Here is a 21946-nt window from a genome sequence, read left to right as displayed (position 1 = left end):
CAATATGCTGGCTCCTAATCTTTTGAAGATCGGGAAATATGTCATTACATCCCTTAGTCGGGAAATAATTCAAGAGAAATTACCAAGGTCACAAACCCACTAAATGTCAAAAACTTAATTTATTTGCATACCAACTACATAAAAGTATCAAAGCATCATCTTTGATCAAGTAACAGATTGTTTAGGTCCAATGTGACGGTGAATAAAATAGCATATACACCTCGATAGTAATGTCATTACTGCTCAGACTCTTAGGACTTCGCCCTTGCTTCAATTTCCGGAGACTTCGTGGAAATGACATTTTTACCAATTCGCATGTAATATACTATTCTCTGTTTCTTGTTGAGCTTACTGATTCTCATCGTAAAAGGAAAAATGATCGGGAGTCGAGTAAGTAAACAAAATTGATGTTCAATAATTGTTTATTTAATTTACAATCCACATATTATATATACACAACAACAAATTCCTTTTTAACATAGTGTAATACAATGAAAAACTAGGTAAATAATTGACAGTGAAGAATATTTTTCATAAAATATACAATTTACGGTACGTAAACTATTTCTTATAAAAATTTGGTTCTATAGCAACAGTTAAAACAATTTAAAACTGAAACACTGACTTTATCTGATATGATGGAATGCCGGTAGTGTAAAAAAAAACAAAATGTTCGAACGTGCCGTAGAACCAACAACAAAAGGAACGTTTCAGTTCTCACAATTAAGAGAACTTAAGTACTACACTGATGATTATGTACATTAATACTGCTATCTGTTGTACAAAATATAATTACACATACACTTTACAAGTAAGTAATAAAAAAAATCAGTGACTCTACCAGGACTCCCTATTTTACACAAATAAATAATTTCAACGACAGTTTATTTACAAGGATATAATCTCACAATTATCGTCTTCCGGAAAGACTCTTTGGTATAGTTTCGGCTCGGAGCGACTCTTCATCAGTGTCCGGACCGCGAAGTGGGACTCAGTGAGGAGGCCTGTCGAGGCAGCGGCGACGCATAGGGGCTGAAACGGTGCATCGAAGAGGGGAACACAGCTTTGGGTAATCGCAGATCGGAAGTACTGACGGAAGTGGGACTAGGCGATCCCGAGGAACTGGGAGTGGAAGAGGGCGGCGGGGTCATTTGAGGCCGGTGAGGGGGCGGCGGACCCAACAGACCCGGGGGCAAACCACCATGGATGGGGGACTGCCAAGACGAGCCGCCCTGACTCCACAGTTGGCTCGTCAAGCCCAGAGGAACAGAGGGTCGTTGACCCAGGTAGATTTGTTGACTTGGGGAACTGTTGAGAAGGAACGCGTGCAATTCACTGGGGTTGTAAGGAGCGCCGCCGGAGGCTCGGCCCCACATCTGGATGTGTGCGCGAGCCTTCTCCATCATCGCGGCCGAAAAGAGGGAGCCGGCGTTGTTGTTTTCGGCGTCGAGGGAGTCGCTGGAGTAAAGACGGAGGGATGAGCGGAGGAAGTGCTGGTCCATGAAGAGGCTATCCATTGGTTCTCTGAAAAAAAAGAGAAAAATTGTTAAATATTTATATCCAAAAAAATATTTTAGTTTCAATACATAATAAAGCAAAACTCTTTTGGCTTATCCAAAAAAAAATATTAGTGTTTTTCTTTTGGTTTTCCTTTTTTCTCAAATGTATGTGACATAGGTGGGAAATAATTTTGAGAGATAGTGAAATACATTTGACAAAAAAGGAAAACCAAAAGAAAAACACTGTAAAAATACGATAAAATAAGATCAAATTTTTTATAAGTAAATTCATTAGGTAAGCAGTTTCGACTTTTAATCGAAAAATAATTGTTAAGGAAATATAAAAATTAAAACCAATGATGTTTAAAAAAATGAAAAAAACAAAAACTAAAAAAAAAAAATTGTCGGCCTAAAGCAAAATAGATGAGAGACAAAAAAGACCGCCTCATTTCCGGTTCGTTGTAAGACAAAAAGTCTAACTGAATTAAGTAAGTAATTATCACTCATCAACCAAAAAATACATAATCTTATCTTTCATGATTTCCAAGAAGAGTAAGTTTTAAAGCACTCAACGTGAATTAATTATCATACAGCTGTACAAAAGTATAAAAAGATTAAAACACCGATGAAATGCGCACTTAAGAGCAATAAAATAAAATCAAATTTTATGCAGTGTCAAAAATAAACTACAGCGCGATTCAAAAGAACAGTATAATCACTCGGGTGATGGTATTAAGAACCATGTAATTACTCTCAAAATTGAAAAAAAATATCGTAACAAATTTCCTTAGGTAGAACTCTTCAAAAGTGCAACTTAAATATTAATTTTTTATTTATTAGGGAAAGGAATTTTGTGTTTTATCAGTAAAAGACGTTAGTTTTAACGTCTTTCACTAATAAAAGAAAAAAGAATGCATCTGGAATTTTTAAAAATAAGTAAAACTCTGTAGAGTTTCTCCCAAGAGGTAAAGTTGGCAACAGCACATCAAAAATTTGTTGGTTTCTGTAGTAACTACTTCTTAATGGATCCTTTTGGTATGAAAATGATAAACAAAAACACGATTTAACCCGTCACACCAAACTTTTATTTTAAACACGACGCGTTTCAACCACAAAGTGGTCATCCTCAGTTTGGTGTGACGTGTTTTTGTTTATAGTATATAATAACTAACGTTTCTTTAAATTAGTGCAGACACAAGCTGGTTCAAAATGTACTACAGCGGGCCAATACAGGGTGCGCCAGAACTCGGACCCCTGAGAAAAATGCCATCCATGTAAGATAAGACACTAGAAACATGGAAAAAATGTTTAAAAAATTCTATCTATAAAAAGTTATGAGAGTTTAAATTTTGCACTTTGATTATTTATTTCTGTTCGAAAAATAATTTTCCAATTTTTTTGCTACAGGCTACATATTTGAGATTCTGTCACGATATAAAAAAATTGTTCAACTTTTTTTGAATCACCGTGGATAGTTTTTAGATTATAAGACATCATGTGAAAAATGTGATTACTACCACCTATCGGGTGAACATTAATGTTTGTGACAAAAAATCTATTAGCATCACTGAATAATTGGTAACCTTTCTAATTTGTTAAATATATGAAGATATTTGTATGTCAATTGCTTATAAAAGTTTGACGCTTGAATTTGAGAGTCAAGGTTGTTAAACTTAAGACTTTAAATTAGACGCCAACTTAGAGATGAAAATCATAATGATTTGCAGTCACTCGGTGGATAAGTAGATACTTGTAAATAATTGAATTTTTGTACTAGACGAGGTTTATTTGAGTTTTGATGTGCAAATTTGCGAGCAATGAAGAGGGATCTCTCGCGCGTTACCGGAAGATTGAGGTCCGGAGTCGGTAAAAAAATCCGGAGGCAACGAACCATCAGTGGTGGAGAGTGTGCGGGCGGAGCGCGGCCGCGAAAACAATCAATAATATTGAGACGGAGCGATCGCGCGGTGAAGCGATAATGAGAGGCTCCGGGGCCCCGCCTCCGGCCACCAGGGGTCGCTAGATGTTGTATACCGCGTCCTAATTAAAGACAAGCAAAAGCCCGAAACGAGAAAATAACTGGGAAAACACCGGAGTCTACCTGAGGTGTGAGAAAATATCTCGCCTTCATTATATCATCAAGCCGTCGTCGTGAAGACAACGATTGTCTGAAATTACAGGGCGGTACATATGAACACGCCCCCTAGCGGCAGCGCAAGATTGAAACACGTAAATTAAATTCTATCACAACAGAAATGAGGCTGTTTTTTATGCGCCTGAAGCCATATGAATTATTACTTATCACTTTCACCATTCGTGTGCGTGCTCGCCTCCAAATCAAACCGACTCCTTTAATTAGGACGAACCTCTCGTCTGCCGTAACCGCAAAAGACCGAACACTATATTGCGAATATCGACAATATTAATGGCTTTATACTGCCGCTGAACCCGCTACATCATCGACTGCTCAAATAACATGAGGACTTGAGATGGGAAATTAACAAACCTGTAACTTTAACCATCACAAAAGTGGTTATTCCACTGAAAAAACTACATACATATTTGAGTTTTTAAAAATCAGAGACATAAACCGAGATGCCAATTTTGTCAAATTTTGTCGACAATTTGAAATACTTATAATGCGGGTACCTAGTCAAAAATTGTCGAATATTTTTATGAATGGTCATCGCTTTATGAACACCATACCATGTGTTCGCAAGAGTAATAACTATGAATAAAAATCTTCGACAATCTTTGACTACGAATTATGTTCAACAGCCTACTCAATGAACCAAATGGCAAATTTTAATTTCATTTTCATAGCAACCGGGTAAATAATCAAGTTCACTGCGACCTCTAGTGGAATATTCACTTATACAGGGCGATTCAGATAAGATAATGAGCCTGACGATCTGGCGATGCAACCCAAAAAAACAAATTTCATTTACGCCTTTGATCCAATGTAAATTAGAATTTGCAAGTTGAATCCAAGTTATGATCTCATGTCAGTTTGACATCAGTGCAGAGAATGATTATTAGTGCCATTCAGTTCTCGCGGAATGATAGAGAAGTCAGAGAAGTCTTTTCGGTGTAAACCCAATACAAAATGTATGAAAGAATTAAACATTCAAGGTAGGCAAACAGTTTTTTTATAAAACATAAATTGCTTGTCAAAGCACTATCAGAGCAACATAAGATAACTTGGATTGCAAATGCAAATCGTAATAAAAATTAGATCAAAACGTAAATGAAATTTGTTTTTTGGGTTGCATCGCCAGATCGTCAGGCTCATTATCTTATCCGAATCGCCCTGTATTTTACTACGAGTAGAATATTCGCTTGAATTTGCGTTGCTTACGAAAGTAAATATCTGCTATTTTATTGGTTAATATTAAAAAAAAGGAAAGTAAATAGTCTAATAACAACTTAAAATCCAACAAGTAGGTATTTACGTATTTTGAAAAAATAATCCACCGAACTTTAAATGCATAGTAATTTTAAACTGATAAAACTCTTTTGCTACATTTTACTACCTTTAAAAACAACGGTCATATTTGCTGATTAGTGATTACACAAAATATAGGTGTTCGTTCGTTATTTCACAACGTCATAAATAATAATTATTATATATAATACACTTGCTGACGCGAAGTTAAATGCCACTAGTTAATTTTCAAATACATTTTCTTTGTACTCATGAACAGCATACAATACTTTTTCAATACCTAATTTAAAATTTTTAATAACTGAACACAATTTTTATAAACTACGTATCCAGAGATCAAGATAATTTGTAATCGAGTCATTCTTGGATCCAAAAACGTATGTCTGTAGACGTCAAATAAAATGACAAGTCGAAAAGTAAGACGGCATGATCAAAATGATGATGATTTATATAACCAAATTTATGATTCACTTTCAAAAAAAAAACGGTTCTATTATACGTCGGCGACTAATTCCAGCCCATTTTGCCGTTTTACCTTTCGACTTGTCATTTTATTTAACATTTCACCTGCAGTTAGTTCAAACAGACATACGTTTTCGGATCCACAGATGACTCGATTACAAATTATCTTGATCTCTCGATATAATTGACAATTGATGTTCAAGAAGTTGCACAACAATTAATGTAAAAATTTTAGAAAAATATTAAAAAAAAAAGTAATATCACAAAAGAGTGAGGATAGGTATTTCCAGGCACAAAAATGTAATAAGTACACATCAAGTAAATAAAAAGAATGAAAGCAAACGTTTTTTGCTAAAACTATTTATTTGAATAATAAAGTAGATACTATAAAAATGTGACGTTTTATAATAAATAAAAATGTTCGAAATTTTCTTTTGTTTTTGAGTTCTACAAAAAAAAATATTTGTTCAAATGGCAACTTACTATAAAACATTTTTCTCATAAAGATTATGATGTAAGGATTACAACTATCGACTTTACATTTAATTTTTTCAAAAATTTTTTTTTACATAAATTGCAATTTTATCAAAAAAAATCGCATAACTCAAAACCAAAACACAATTTTGTTCTTAAAATACGATCACATTTTTTATATTGCTTGAATTTATATTAATTATTATTTTCTGGAGGCAAAAAAAACCGCTTGGTTCCATACTTTATATTCACCCTGTGTAAATATAATAAAAATGCAAAGTGGCTGCAAAAGAGCCTAATAATAAGCAGTTTTTCTCTATCCACTAGTGAATAAAGTAAAAACTAACTTCATCCATCCTTGAGGATAAATTGTGTGGAAAAAATTGTAGTATTTTCACTACACTTACCTTCTGTTCGTACAGAATAAATAAAACAACCAAAAAGCATTGTTTTAAGTACTTAGAAGAACCTATGCTTCAATAAAAAGCAATTATCTTCATTAATGATTTTCGTATAAAGCTTTAATAACTATCTGCATCACAATTTGAAGTCAATGATTTATAGTTTCAGCAGAGATTGCTTCATCGTAATTCACATGTGTGACCAAATTAAAAATCGCATTTACACACATCAGATAGAGCGACGAAATAATACACTTGAAATCGCCAACACGTTCCATAGATAATTTTTCTCACCATCATAATTATTCTAAAAAATCTTTTGCACACAGTTTCTAACGAGTATTAATTAAAAATTTTTGGTTTAGTGTCATAACATTAAAACTTTTTGACAAATTGTCGTCGTTGCTGAAATATTTTTATAGCCACGGGTAATCTGTAAATTGAGAGGAGGTTTTCTGAATCGTTACCGAGACGATGTTCCCTCTTAATGTCCACTTCCCTGATAATCTTAAAGCTCATGATGTATACGCCCCAGCGACTCCCCGAAAGTCATCAGCTACTGTGCTACTTTATAGGCAATAAAACCCGCCACTAATAATAATAAGATAATTAGTTTCAGACCTATCACCCCAAAAAACGTTGTTTTATGAGCACTCCAGGCCGTTCTCGGCCCAATTTAATTAAAGGTAGTGGAGAGGCCGAGAGTACACACGAAATCGATACTGTTTCGGAGCCATCACAAAGCTTATTACCTGTCAAAATCCGTGAGTCTGGACGAATCCCTGAACCCTTTCGCGAATGGATTCGAATCGATTTTCAATTTCGTGATGAGTTGATTTTGATAGGCCGTAACTGCCGTGAAAACCGATTCGGGGAAAATAAATGTCCTGTACTGCTCCTGTTCCAGGTCCGTAATCGGGCCCGAGTGCTCCCGCCACTTGACGATGTGGATCCGAGGTTGATACCGATGCATAGAGTTCAGGACAATCTGCAACAGATAAGAGACGTCGGTCATAACTCAAGGCTGATGAAGGCTCAGGTGAGCTAAAGAGCGTCTTTATCGCCTCTAGACCCGGCAGCCATTGTAAGGTTTCGCGCCACCAATCATTATTCCAGCAAGAGTTAGGAGTGTGTTGCTTAGCAACTCAGGTTACGAGGGGACCTCGTTGAGGTTACGCTCTGCTGAACGCAAGCGCAACTCCAACTGGGTGTCTATTGCATTTCTCTAAACGAAAGCATCAAACGGTGAAGCCCCTCGATTGGGGTATTAGTCAACCAGAAGAGCTGCGGAACCACACGCAGATATACTCTTTTTCAAATTGAAAAGTTGTTCATGACTAAAATTTTTAACAAAATTATCCACTACTTTACGAAATACTAACATAAAAACAAATGTAATTACAAAATAAAGTCTATACTTTAAGTAGGTACAAAAAATGAGTCGAAGTTTTAGTTGAAAAATTTACAACAAAAATCAAAATACAACATTGTAACAACCTCATTAAAAAACACAATTTACGTTAGACATCAGTACATAACATTCAGTAAAATTGATTTTCATGAAGATTGTTCGTTCCAATTTTTATTTTACGTTATCATTAAATAAAGGTTAAACAAATGTGCTAGTAGTGAAAAAATGATATCTAAACCCCGGGAGAGAACAATTTTATAGTCTCGTTTTCATTATTACTGTCGTGCAAAAGTCAGCTTTTTTCTCTCTTGCAATAATTATCATCAGTTTTAAAAAAATGGAGCATTTGTAAGAATAATATTGAAACTATCGTACTTGCATTAGCAAGACGTCATAAAAAAGGGATACCGATTAGTTCTTTTAAAGAAGAAAAATTATAAATGATCTTAATACCTATTCGCTTTTCACATAATGATGTTGGTAATTATGCATAATGTATGATATAATTTGCAGTAACTTGCATAATTTAGTTTGCAAAATAATCTTTTAAAACCTAAAATGGTATACGTATTATGCATAAGTTCAGCAAAAAAAAACACTAAAAAACTCCGTTTTTTATTGTCTAATTTAAATGTCACTGAAAGTGCCATAAAAACCCTTAGAAATATTGTTTTCTAAAAATATAAAGCTTAAAGCTTTAACTAAGTGTTTTTGCTGTAGCCTATACCTATCGAGAGATCAAAATAATTTGTAATCGAGTCATCTTTGGATCCAAAAACGTACGTCTGTTTTTGAACTAACTGCACATAAAACGTGAAATAAAATGACAAGACGAAAGGTAAAACGGTAAAATGGGCTGGAATTAGTCGCCGAAGTATAATAATAGGACCGTTTTTTTGAAGGTAAATTATTTTATTTGTTAAAATTATCATCTTTTTGATCATGCCAATTTACCTCTCTACTTGTCATTTTATTTGACATTTCGCAGACATAGGTACGTTTTCAGATCCAAGGATGACTCGATTACAAATTATCTTGATCTCTCCAAAGTTATTTACGTATTCAGAGCTGTTAAGAAGGTCATAACGACCGAGGGAGTTGTTTGTGGCTCGACGAAAGAAGGCCTATATCTTTCCGCGGTCATTATGGCCCTTAACAGGACGTTTTCAGTCAAATTAAGTTACTATATTAAAATAGTATATTAATGTACAAATTGCAAAAGCACAAATTTAAAATTCCGAAACGAGCGGCGTAGCGGCGAGTTGAGGTACAAATGAGTGCTTGAAGAACCTTCTGCAACAAGTGCTATATACTATTTTTTCTATTTTGCCGCTTTATATCATTTAATATAAAATAAATTAAAAAACGAAGATTTTAATTATTTTTTTTTCTAGAGAATTTTGTGACGGTTGGCGACATTTATGTAGAATAATTTTAGGCGGCTGTAAAAAATAAAAATAATTCTTATTTTCACATTTGGAAATGAATTATGAAGAAAGTCCGTCACTAAAATTAAATTAATGCTATCGACTTATTCTAACACCGAAATAGAAAAAATATTATTTTAACTCTTTCTCCACAATATTTTCGCTGAAACTTCTAAGACAATGTTGACAATAACCAATTTTTTCTGTGAGATTTTTCGTTTTATACTTTTTTGATAAATGTAATGTTATAATGCAATATTTTTACTAAATTTATTTTTGTATCTAGTACCAGTAGTACCTTTCAATTTTACTTTAAAATAATCATGTTTTAACTGCCTTCTCAACATTCCTTTAAAAAACAAAGCGCCTTTTATTCACTGTGGGTTGCTGGATCGCTATCATATTACTCAAGTCCGGAAACATTTATGTATAATATATCCCCTAGGCATCAAATTAATAGCGATGCCAGTGAATACTACTTTTAAATTCTGTAAGAAATGTTCATTTTCAATTTTTTACTTTTATAATTCTAATACTTCTAGTCGTGCTATAAAAATTAATAATTTTAAGCTTGAGGCATGGGTGATTCAGGTGTTAATAACGCTTATTTTACAACCTGACAGCTTCATGAAATGACATTTTTATGTACAAAACAGCTGTTTTGTAAATTCTAGGCTCGAACATTATAAAATTCTCCAATAAAAAATATAACCACTAAAATAGGAATAAAATCAACTAGATTTTGATTTCAATGTAACCTAATTATTTTTTATGTTTCCATGTTAAATAGAAGTTTAATTTTTCCTTCAAACATGCACCTCATCCACATTTTTACATTTAATCCTTTTTAAGCGATTAAAAATTGAACTCGCTATATAGTATTTTCCGTGACTTGGTCATATGTTGGATTTTTAAAACTTACATTATTATTATTTATTATAACAACTTAATAGTTCAAGTAGATTATTATAACTTATTTTAGATGTTTCATGTTTGATAAAAATAATTTACATACGAAGGTATTTCTTTAATAAGAAATTTAAACTTTTTGGTTTGCTTTGTTTTTTTATCAAGTTATTCAATAGATAAATATAATTTATGTTTACCACTACATTGTATTGTCTTTGCCAACACAATAATAATTTTAGGCCAGAATAAATGTAGTTCTATCCTAACCACTAAAATAAATAACACTGACCCATCTTATTTTATTATTATGTTTAACTATAAAATTTTATTGTAATAATCTCATGCGTAGATTTAAATTTTATGAAAGCATGTGGATTTACATTTAAACATCGCAATTTCAAATGTAAAATTTCTCAAAAATAAAATATCGTTATAATTTTCAGATTCAGGCAAGTGTAAACAAGTATGTACACTGCAACGCTTTCACACTGATAATAAAACAAATGACATAATTGTTATTAAATTAATAAATGCAAGATAAAAATATGATGTAAGAGCTTCTTCCGTGTTAGATTTTGATGTGCAATAAATAAATCTCCTTATCTTCGTGCACAAATAAATACCAATTAATTTTAACATATAAAACTGTTCATCATTGTGAACTTAGCAAAAAGTAATTAAGTCTGTAAACAACAAAATATGTTAATGCGCTTTTAGCATACCCATTACCAACTCAAATTATTTATTACGCTAGTTTAATTATTTGTTCCTAATAGACGCTATCTGAAAACACGTTTTCACATAAAAATTAATTAATTAAAAACTTGAAAATGATTCTTTAATACAGCGAATTTGGAAGTTGTAAAAATCTCTCGACAGTTCGTCAGTCGTTAAATTAATCGTATATTATAAAGGGTGGTCCTCATCTATGCCATGCCGATTCTGGCGACATTTCACGCTTTAAAACCGGCAGTTATAAAGTTATGAAACAGCTTTCCGTTGAAGTCATAAATCGGTAATGAAATTTTTCCGCTGATAGACATTTCCAAATTCGTCAGAGTTAAAAGAAATGAATTTTTTACATCGTTTACTTCTAAGAAGGGGTCCCTCGCGATGACAAAAAATAAAAACGCTGTCAGTTTAGTATTAATCAAAACCATTACAGAAAAAATGTCATGCATATTAAAATCAGGAGTTATGATTATATGACATTGTAAACTGAAAGGAGAGTGTTGTGTCCCAGCTGTATTAATCTCGTGCTGGGTGTCCCGGATGCATGTTTACAAAACGAAGTCGTCGACGAATCACCTGTTTGTCCTGAAGAAAAAGCGGAGGATGTGCGTTCGTGAATGCGCTACCTGGAGCGCTGGGGCTCCTCGGGGAGTCCAAAGGACAACAAATTTCTCACCTAGAGGCTAACAAGGCATCTCGTTTAAAATCCATTTCATGGAGATTGAAATATGAGCGTTTGTGTGCAGGCCAGGCCTTAGGGGGGCCCATTCATAAAAGGCCTATGTTTGGAATACTAACCATAAAACGCTGCAGATATTTATTTTTAATTTGTCGATAATTGGACGGCTTCCCCGATCGATTCTATTAATTCCACAAGAAACGATGAATTTTTCCACAAAAGCCTTTAAAAATTATAAGTTAATCAATCATCCAGACCGAGTGGAGTTGACGTGAAAACATGAAATCTTAAAACACGTACCTGCCTACGGTTTTTTAAGTGGAAAATTATTTTCGTGTTCGGGCCATTTGATAATGCAGTGTGATTGCAAGCAGCTGCTAATATTTATTCAGAATTTTTAAAAATTTTGACTTGGGATTTGGGGACAACACGAGACTAATTTCGAAGAATTCTTCAAGCTTCTGCAGTTGAAATTGATCGGATGGATCGAATATTTTATTGCAAGCGACAGTGACCAGTGGGTCAACTAATTCCACTGTCAAGGCCATAATTTATGGAGTTACAAGTAAGCGATGTCGGAGTCTTAATCGCATTCCTGATCTGACATACTGAACAAAGTCACAAATTAGTACTAAACATGTGCTCTTGTGTATTTCATTAAGGTAACAAGGTGTTCTTTTATGCGACCACCTTATCTCGCATAATTTCAACATTGTCTAAGTCGTATAAACAAATTCGTCATTTTTCAAATGAATTTTGTCGCACAAAAGACATCTTTTACTGTTTACACCGAAACTGCGAGACTTAACAAGTTTTAAAACGATGATGAAAGGCTAATTTTATTGGCCATAATTATTATTTTTATAGTTATATTGCCACAGGCTGTATAAAATACGATATTTACGACTCTGCCTCACCTGTTCTTCTATTCAATGGTATATAATCCGTGGGTCGTACACATCTTATACACCTGACAAAAGCTGTTTGCTACCAACAAAAACCACTTATTCATCCACACAATTCTTGGATAAATAAATAGCTTGTGAATAAACGTGTAAAATACACAACAATTTTTAATCCTATTAACAAAGGGATGACTTTACACCGATGCGGTGTCACAATCGTCAAAACACGACACTTCAACGGGCCAGTCCCATGAGAGCATAAAATATTTCCCATTCCTTTTCCTTTAACAACCCTTTGCTTATCTACGAACAGCTTTGTTTACTTAAAATTTATGGAAGTTTGGCAATTTTTTGGTTCCTCTCAAAAACTTCTTGTTGATTTAACTTTTCGATAAAGTTAAAATAAAAAAATCAAAATTAAATAAATGGGGCGTTGGCTCGTGTCTTCAACATTTAATAAACCATTTATTATTCGACGAATTTATAGCTTTTTAGCATGTTTCAAAAGTTTGTTTCCTCAAGAATGAAAAAAAATAGCAGGGCAGCAAGTGTTGTCAGCTCAAAAAAATTCGTTAGAATTTACACTTTTAAAACTGATTTTTGTTAAAGTAATTTGAATTGATATCTAGTTTTGGAGAAATATTCAAAGCGTTAACCCAGGAAGGATCTATAAGAAAAAGTTTTATTTTCTCGATTAATTCATGAACCATTTTTTTTGTTTGGCAATAAGTTTTTAGGAACTTGGCATTTGATAAAATTTCAAAGGGGTTATCACACGTGAAATATCTTATGTGATGCTAACGCAGTTATTTCATCTTCTTCAAGCATTCTAATTATTGCCAGATTGTCAATTTCCTCAAATTCTTCCATTTTAACTCTTGCAAGTAAATTCGGAATTAAACAACAATCAAACGCAATTGTCAAACTAAATCTCATTTAGCCTATCTATTACTCACCCTAAATGTTTCAATATAAATAATTAGTGCACTAAGTTTTTTGATTGATCAAGAATACAGCTGGCGAAATTTCGCAATAAAACTAATCATTTAGGATACCATTTAAACCGATACGAGAATAGTACCTGAGCTGAGCTGAAAAAAATTACTTACACTTATGATTATCAACAAATTAAAAAGTTATTATGATTTACGTTTTTTTTTTTAATAAACTGGTTAAGGTTTTACAATTAGGAAAAAATATAAGATAACTTTTATTAGTATCAAACATTTATTAATTTTTTCAACCTGGTATAGCAAGATCTTGTGATCAAACAAAGTTTTTTTCTAAAGTATCACCAATTTCGGTCTAATTTTGTTATTTTTAGGCTTGTTTTTAACAAAATTTTGCGAAGTAATCACTGAGAAACGTAATAAAACGCTTTCGACTTAATGTTCGGTTTGTTTTAGCAAAATCTCGCAAAAAGCCGGAGATTTTAGTTCAAAAACGTGCTTGAAAGTTTGAAATAAGCAAAAGTGTAACACCATATTTTCTATTAAACTTTGCGGTTTTTTGGCTAAAAACGTACTGAAAAGCTCGAAAAAGGCAAAAATATTATAATATTGAACTTAATTTAGTGACTTTTGGTTTGTTTAAGCAAAAAACTTAGATTTTAGCCCAAAAATGTGCGCAAAAGTTTCAAAAAGTTAACGAAAACCCCATTTTGTGTTTTTTTAGATTATTTTTGATTCTTTAATAAGGTGTCAAAACAATAAACAAAATACTAGTGCTGTACACTTTAACTAGGTTAATTAGTTCAAGCCAACTAGTTAATACAAATTAACCGGTTAAATCAATTAACTAGTTAATCGTTTAAATTAGTTAAACGGTTAACTGATTAACCAGTTAAATGGTTAATAGGTTAAACAGTAAATTCATATTTTCCTATACGAGTATATAAAGTAGAAATTATTGTCAAATCATATACATATTTATAACATATTACGTTAATATAATATTTATTAAGTTGTTGTTTTAATATAAAATAATTATGTAATATATATTATAGTTATTATACAGGGTGATTCTTAAATAGACCGACAAAATTTTATCACAGCTTCCCAACGATAAATGGAGGTAAACTGTACGATTTTTAGGTTTATATCTTTTAGGGACAAAACCCCCTTGATCCGTGCCACTTACGGCGTTTATGAATTGTTGCAATAATCAAGTACATTTTTATCAAATTAATACCATGGTTTCCACTACCTGTGCTAATACTATTTACGAACACGTCAGTGGCGTACGCTTTACTTCGAAAATCACTTAAATAAATTTTATTTGGAGAACGGTTAAACAAAGAATTTTTTAAATATTTTTTCCAGCATGTTCTCATTTGATACTACCAAGGATAAAATTTTGTTAGTCTATTTAAGAATCACCCTGTATATAAATAAATAAATATTATATTAATGTAAATATGTTAAAAATATATAATTTAATAATAATTTCTACTTTATATATGGAAAAATGTAAATTAACTGTTTAACCAATTAACCAATTAACTAGTTGGCTGATGAACTAATTAACCTATGGTTAAATTTTATGGCCGGTTTGGTCGGCCAAATTATACAGCACTATAAAATACAAACAAAATGTTTTAAATTAATTCTGAAAAGATGCAGATTTTCTTTGTATTGAATTTGTTTGACGAATTTTTGTGCGCTTAAATAGATGTTGCACCCTCTAGATCTCAGAAACTATAGACATTCGGATAAGACCTTTTGAGGTTAAAATACCTCAACTTTAGACTTCTACTGCTATCAACTCTCAAAATCAATTAAAATCACAATTAATTAAATTAAAATTACAACAATAAAACAACAATTAATTTTAATTACAACAATTAAAATCACAATTAATAAAATACACTTTTCTTTCCGTAAAATTTTTATGATTTAACACATTCGTACTGTTTAAAAAAACCTACTTTTACTTTAGTTTATTACATAAAAATCACATTTCCTCAGTTTATTTTCCATTACATTATTGCTACAAATATTAATATTTTTTTTACTTTTATGATCAGCTGTATCCTCAATTTAGACAAGCAACAGTACGTAAATAAAAAGGAAAATATGAAACAATAAACAATTAGAATAAAAAACATCAAAAGTAAAAGTTATATTTCCTTTGATACTTAAAAGCAAGTCGTATTCATATTTTATAACAAATACATTATATGTAATTATTCATCTTTCGTTCTAATGAATTTCAACATGTGTATCTAGTGGCATTTACTACCTGCATTTATTTATAAGTATTAACAATTTTAGACTCAACAACTTTTCAATCCCGTCAATTAATTAAAAAAATGTAAAATAAAATTAAGTGCTTGGCGTCTGACATGACAATGCAAAAATTCTGCTTTCGTATGCACGTCCATGTATATTCCAGTAGTACATAATTTAATAACATATTAAAATTCATAATTTGAATTAAAATCATAAACACGCAAGCAAGTTCTAAGCTGTATGTTAATTAGTTAATAATAGTTGTTCTCAATATCGTAGTGTGTTATTAATGCCCGTTGCAATTACAATACAATGAGCAAAAAAACCACAAACCTGTCCGTTTTTATCCATTTCGTTGTTGGTGAGTTTAACCTTCTCGAACGAGACGACTTGTTTTCGTAGTTGTTCCCCGGAGAATGGCGAATCCGGATGTGCGTATATTCTGCACGGAGCCGGAGGATCAGCCTTGCCAGCCACCAACCACGAGGACCGGTGATAAGCGTACCGATAACGTTTGTTATCAACCGGAACAATGTCCAGAAGTACGGCGTATCGCTGGTCCGGGCGAATTCCGGTGAAGGAAACCCTCAAAGTCGGGAACATTCGTCTGAAAGAACAAACAATCATGAAGCGGCAAAAATGCATAAGTGAAGATGACCAAGCAAGTTTTTAATAACAACGTGTAGAGATTGCTAATCGTACGAGTTTTTCCCATTACAGGCGCCTGATGCCTCTTACCCACTTCCGGTCTCTTCTAATTACACATGCTCCACTAAAATAAAGCGATGTTAACTTTAAATTAATTTTGAAATTATAATTAAAAAAGCGCCTAAATGAAAAAGTACTTAAATATGCTAATCTCCTAAGCAAAAATATTAAATGTCATTGTTACATGTGTAAAGGTAGGTGTTATTTTGCCCCATAAATCGTCCAGTTTGCTAGTTATTCGAGTTATCTGGTGTGATTATGATTGTGCTGTTTCATTAGATTATATTAAGGAAAAAGAATGCTATAAATTACAGGAATTATTTACTTTTTTACGCCTCGTGCAACAGGGAAACGTACTATAGCTCCTTTAATCACTACTTGGATTAATTAATGGCTCTGTAGGAGTGGTGGCACACCATAAAACCACAACACCTTTTACACAGGTAAAAATCATCTCGCCTTTACGAAATTTCCGTTTTATTTTTCTCGTGTGTTGAAAACGGCTATTAGTCCGTTGTCTATAATTTGGTAACCAAAATGTTTGTAAGGTGGCTAACATTATAAACGTTGCACATATGTTGGACGTTCTTGAACCTGCTAATGCATGTTTCGAAAAGCCGGTGTTAAAATTCCTAAATTACCTTCATTCTCGGTAGACAGCCTGTAATTTTGGTTTCCTTAGCCGCCTCGATCTCACGTCGACTCTAAAACGTGTTTACGATTGATGTTGCATGTGGAAAGGTGTAAAAATTACAGTTTTCCAGTGTTTTGTTGGAAAAAAGCTAGTTGAGGTCTGGCATTTTGCTGAAGGCCCTACATCTTGATTTTACGTAATTTCTAAAAGTACGCCGTGAGCCACTGAGTGATTAAGGAGCATTTAATTATTTTTATGCGGCTAATCGAGTTGTTTTAATTAATAGTTAGCCGAGGTCCTCGGGATATTGTTAAGTTGCTTCACAATCATTAATCAGCACATGCCGACTTTCCCTCAGGGGATTACGATTATTATACTGAATCATTTTACACTCTGCAACACGCCATAGATAGATCGCTGTTTTGATGGGATTTTAGTCTTCTAGGTTTTCAAATTTTCTCAGATTTTGGTTTCCATCTTTCAAAATTTATAATAATGTACTTTAAAAATAGTTTTTACTAATTAATAATTAAATTGAATTAAAAGCCAAATTTCAATAAATTATGATTAAGCAAAGTATTTAAAAAGCATCTTCATATACCTTACGAATTTTGTAAACCTAAAAGTTTTAATTTTAATATCATTTAATATAACTACATATTTACATACAATAACAATATTTGTTAAATTTTATACAAAAAATGTTTGCAGCAGACGTGAAAAATACGATTCTATCCCAGGGTAATGACATTCGCACCAAAATTTGTATACTATTTTATTCACAATTACATGTTTCATCAAATATTTGTAATAAGATATCTGTTTATGACAAAATAGTAGGTGTGCCAAAAAATTGAATTTTCCACAGTGAAGTTCCTAATGAAGCAGTGTATTCTCTATAAATATTAAAAAAATTAATTTTAACGTTGACTGTCCTGCATATTATCGACCAACAAATACAATAACGTGTTTTCCAATCCGTGAATATCTATAAGGTTAGGTAAATCGGTATATTACAACAGTGGTTGTAAATAATAGTAGATTACATACCGAGGTGGATGGTGCTTCATTACCACGGCAAATTTGATGTTAGCAATAAGCCGAGATAATGTTTTTATACTATTTTATTCACAATCATTTTCCTTAAAAAACAGAAAAACAATAAAGAATTTGCAAAAAACATGTCAACTGACAAGAAAGTGACCACTTCCCAACCTAAACCTGAGATTTCATATCAGTTGTTAAACGAAGTTAAGTATGTATTTTGATATCACATACGCTACCTTTTAGAGGCTCTAAACAACAGGTATTTAAAATTTGACATTTTAAAATCTTATTCACTAAAATACTGCTACTGAAAAAAACATGAAATAACAAAATATTATAAATAATAAACAATAATAATAAATAATAAAATAACAGAAAATCTCAGGGTTTTAAAACCCAGAAAATAATGCTAATTACATAGTTAAAGCAAAAAAAAAGACAATAAGTATCTAAGGGCATTTTTTGTTATACTGTTTTTAATTGCCCTAAATTAAATTTCGGATTAAATTTCAGATTTTTCGAAGTTGAAAACACTGAAAAATACATAAAAATTGGCACGTATGTTCTATTAATGTTGACAATTTAAATTCAGAATCACAGTTTTATAAATATCATTAAAAGATCGATTATCTGTTTGTGCATAATATTAATTTTTAAAATACTACCTCCAATTCTGTCAAATTATTCAATATCAGCGAATTAAAAAATCCAAGAAAGTTTTAGTTCATGGCTGATACTACAATCCAGAAGTTGTAGAAAAAATACTGTATAATAAAAACATATGTTACATAATAATTTGTTCTCTGGACTCTGTGTCCCCTAAATTACAAATTTAAAACAAATCTTTGTGTTTTTTTTTTTGAAACTCAACTTAATGTTAGCTTTTGTAGAGGTATTTCATAGAAAAGAGTGTAATAAAGATAATGATGAGTCAAAATGGTACGTCGTCTTCGTGCAGGCTTCACCACGCAAGGTCTGCGTCGACGTGCGAAAACGAAAACGATGACAAATGGAGTGCGGTGTGAACTTAGCTTAGCACCGCTATCGATTAACGATAAAGTGGAAGTGAATAACGCAAAGGAGTTAAAGCATATCCGCTGTATGTGTGCTTATTCACCTGCTGTACAGGTTTCGCAAAGCCTGCAATTTGCTGTTGTGATATTTTGTAGTAACTGCAAGCTCCTCCGCGTATAAAAATTCTTAGCACTTTCAAAGCGATTTTTGTGTGATATAGGAGACAATTTTAATATTTAATTTATAGCAAGCCTTTTGAATGTTTCACACTGGGCTTATACGCTATAACGTTTTGACGGGTATATGGTTATTGCCCATTTGCATTCTTTTAAGTCGTCGAAGTCGTTTTTTGGGAGCTAAACTGGTCACACTTCTGTTTATTTAGAATTAACATAAGAAACGTGTGTGACTGCTTAATGTTTATAATTCCAGAATTAATATGAAATATGTCGTAATTAATTTCTTCAAAACTACCTTGCCTAATTAATTGACAGCCCAACGAAATTAACATTTAATTCAATCCTCTCTTATAAATTTGAAATTAGTTTTGTGTCAGCGCAGCGGTAATCCCCGGATCAAATTACAAAAATTTAACCTCACCTAAACGACAAACTATATTTTAACCGTTGATGGCCAATAATACCGAAATTGTTAGATGGATATTCCCAACTTAACAAGTTTCGTGTGCCATTAAAATGCATTTGCTAAAGGTTATTCGCAGTTACGGACAAATTAAACGATGTTTTTCGAACGCTTATCATAAACTCACTAGATAATTACACACAAGTCAAATTTTAAAAATATTATTATTTCGGTTTTTCACAAATAGCATGTGTCTCATCACCTTGAAAATGTTTATGCTCAAATAATAAATAAAAAGCCGGATACATAAAGATATTATTTGAACGTAAAACCAACTTATACGGTATTTAAATTGAAAATTTGTTAACATATTGGAGCCGACACGTTTGCAAATTGCAAAAATATAATCACTTGTGAGTTAGTATAGAAACAAAGAGTGTTCTATGTTCTAAATATTTCAAGTACTTGGGTTTTAATTGGGGCTCTTTATTAATATTTCATTACGACGCCATGCAAACAGCATAATAGACAAGTTGTGATAAAGTGAACCCACAATTCAGTATTGATTATTCAAAAGTACACACAAAATGATAAATTGTTCTTAATTCCAAGCCTTATAAACTAATGAGTGTTTTCAAAATTGAAATCTCGTAAATGTGGCCTATTAAAGTATAATTACTTTGTTCAGTCCCAAGGAAATCAAATTACATGTAATATATCATATCTTCGGCAGCTGCTCTCGTTCTCCGATATACAGGTTGAAAGAAGCTTGTGACATTTTGCATAATGTATGAATATAAATAAGAATAAATAGCTTAACAGCGTAATTACTCTTGATTATACTGGACAAACAATAAAAACCATAAATTTTATTTCGCAATATCTATTAAATAACTTTGCGCAATGTGGAAGAGATGTCTTTGTTGAACAAAGGTGTTAAAAGTGCCTGAAATACTCTGCTTTCAATACATTTTATGATCAATAACTTTTGCAATGTCCTTGTAGTTAATTTGGTTCAGTAATGTGACGAGTTTCATAGTTTTGTAACATAGTTAATTATGCCATAAAAATATCACACATTTATTCACAGTTTGATTCCAGAGAACGACTCGACTGGCCACATTTTTTGAAAGAAAAGGACAATGGGACCAAAACTTGGAGTTCCATTCCAAGCTTTCGCTTTTTAACTTTTTTTTTATACCTATCTTAAAAACACAAAAATTTTTACTTCGAAATTTTGGGAAAAACAACAGCGTTGAATTTTTTTTTATTTTCTTTTGTCGGTAAAACTGAAAAATTTAGTCCATCTTTCACGACAGAAAGCTGTAAAAGTGGTGATAGTCTTGAGACTAAATCTCGTCTACGAAAGCGTTGTCGTCTAGCGATAATTCACGCGATTATTAGCTTCTCCATGTAAACTTAATGCCTTCCGTAATTTAATGCTCAAAGGATAATACATGAGTAATGACTTTATGAGAATGTGTAAATGTTGTAAACTTCCCAAATGTCAGAATTACAGTTACGTTAAAGCATTAAACCGAGTGCGCAGTGTTCTTAGTTGGAAGGAGATGGTAATATTTTTATATACTCTCCTAGAATGGCTAATATAACGACCCGTAACGGTGAATGTGTAAACGACTATTGCTAATTGTATTTCGTGAGTTTGAGATTCTTTGTTTTACGAAACTGCAAAGATTTTTGAGAAATAGACGTTACAAATGAGCTAATTAGCACACATCGTGATGGAAGGAATTAGTGTTTAATTGCCCTCTTAGTTCATAATTTTTTTCCGAAGACGGAAGCTGTTTTTTTACTACATAAATAATTAGGCTTTTGTCTAACAAAACGACCATTAAAATTCTTTCCGAATTTTACAGATTTCAAGTGATATAATTTGTAGGTAAGTAGATTTTTAAAAGGTAATAATGGCTTTTTTATCTATTGTCACGTGAATGCAATAAAATATTATAAAGTTACCCGACGTGAGTTAACGAGGCCAAAGTCTTGTTAACACACTAACAGGTGCGCATTTAGTTGTTATGTACCTACACACGATTATATCCAATAATTATCGTATACAACTGTCCGCATTCAAGCAAAAAAGCCACTGCTTTTCAACAATTATATGTCATTTTAATGGCTATTTGAAAAAATTAAAAAAAATTCCAAACGTGTTGGCACAAAGGCTGATTACAGCTTGGTACCAGAGTACTTTACGATACGACAATAATAAATGTTAATTTGTAGCCCAACACTCCCTTTCTACAAACGTCTACAGCAATTCTGGAAAAACATGTCTCTTTATAATCAATAAATTTTCGATTATTTACGTAATTGAAAATTAAATTATGCTTATTTATTCATATTTAGCCGAGTCAAGGTGATAT

The 21946-nt window shown here is 32.3% G+C and overlaps 1 protein-coding gene across 1 annotated transcript in view; it reads right to left on the bottom strand.

The window, feature by feature from the left end:
- Positions 1-416: 416 nt before the first annotated feature.
- LOC123012812 (T-box transcription factor TBX20-like) overlaps positions 417-21946 on the bottom strand; it is a 41674-nt gene continuing 20144 nt past the window's right edge. Inside the window, 3 exon segments of the mRNA XM_044410961.1 lie at positions 417-1524; positions 7034-7269; positions 15908-16181. Of these exon segments, the coding sequence (XP_044266896.1) occupies positions 966-1524; positions 7034-7269; positions 15908-16181 (1069 nt within the window). The 3' untranslated portion in view covers positions 417-965.

Source organism: Tribolium madens, unplaced genomic scaffold (genome assembly GCF_015345945.1).
Source record: "Tribolium madens isolate multiple individuals breed KSU strain unplaced genomic scaffold, Tmad_KSU_1.1 Scaffold_96;HRSCAF=242;Tcas5.2_LG5, whole genome shotgun sequence".
NCBI classification, from domain to species: Eukaryota; Metazoa; Arthropoda; class Insecta; order Coleoptera; family Tenebrionidae; genus Tribolium; species Tribolium madens.
This window is presented reverse-complemented; position numbering and strand designations above follow the sequence as displayed.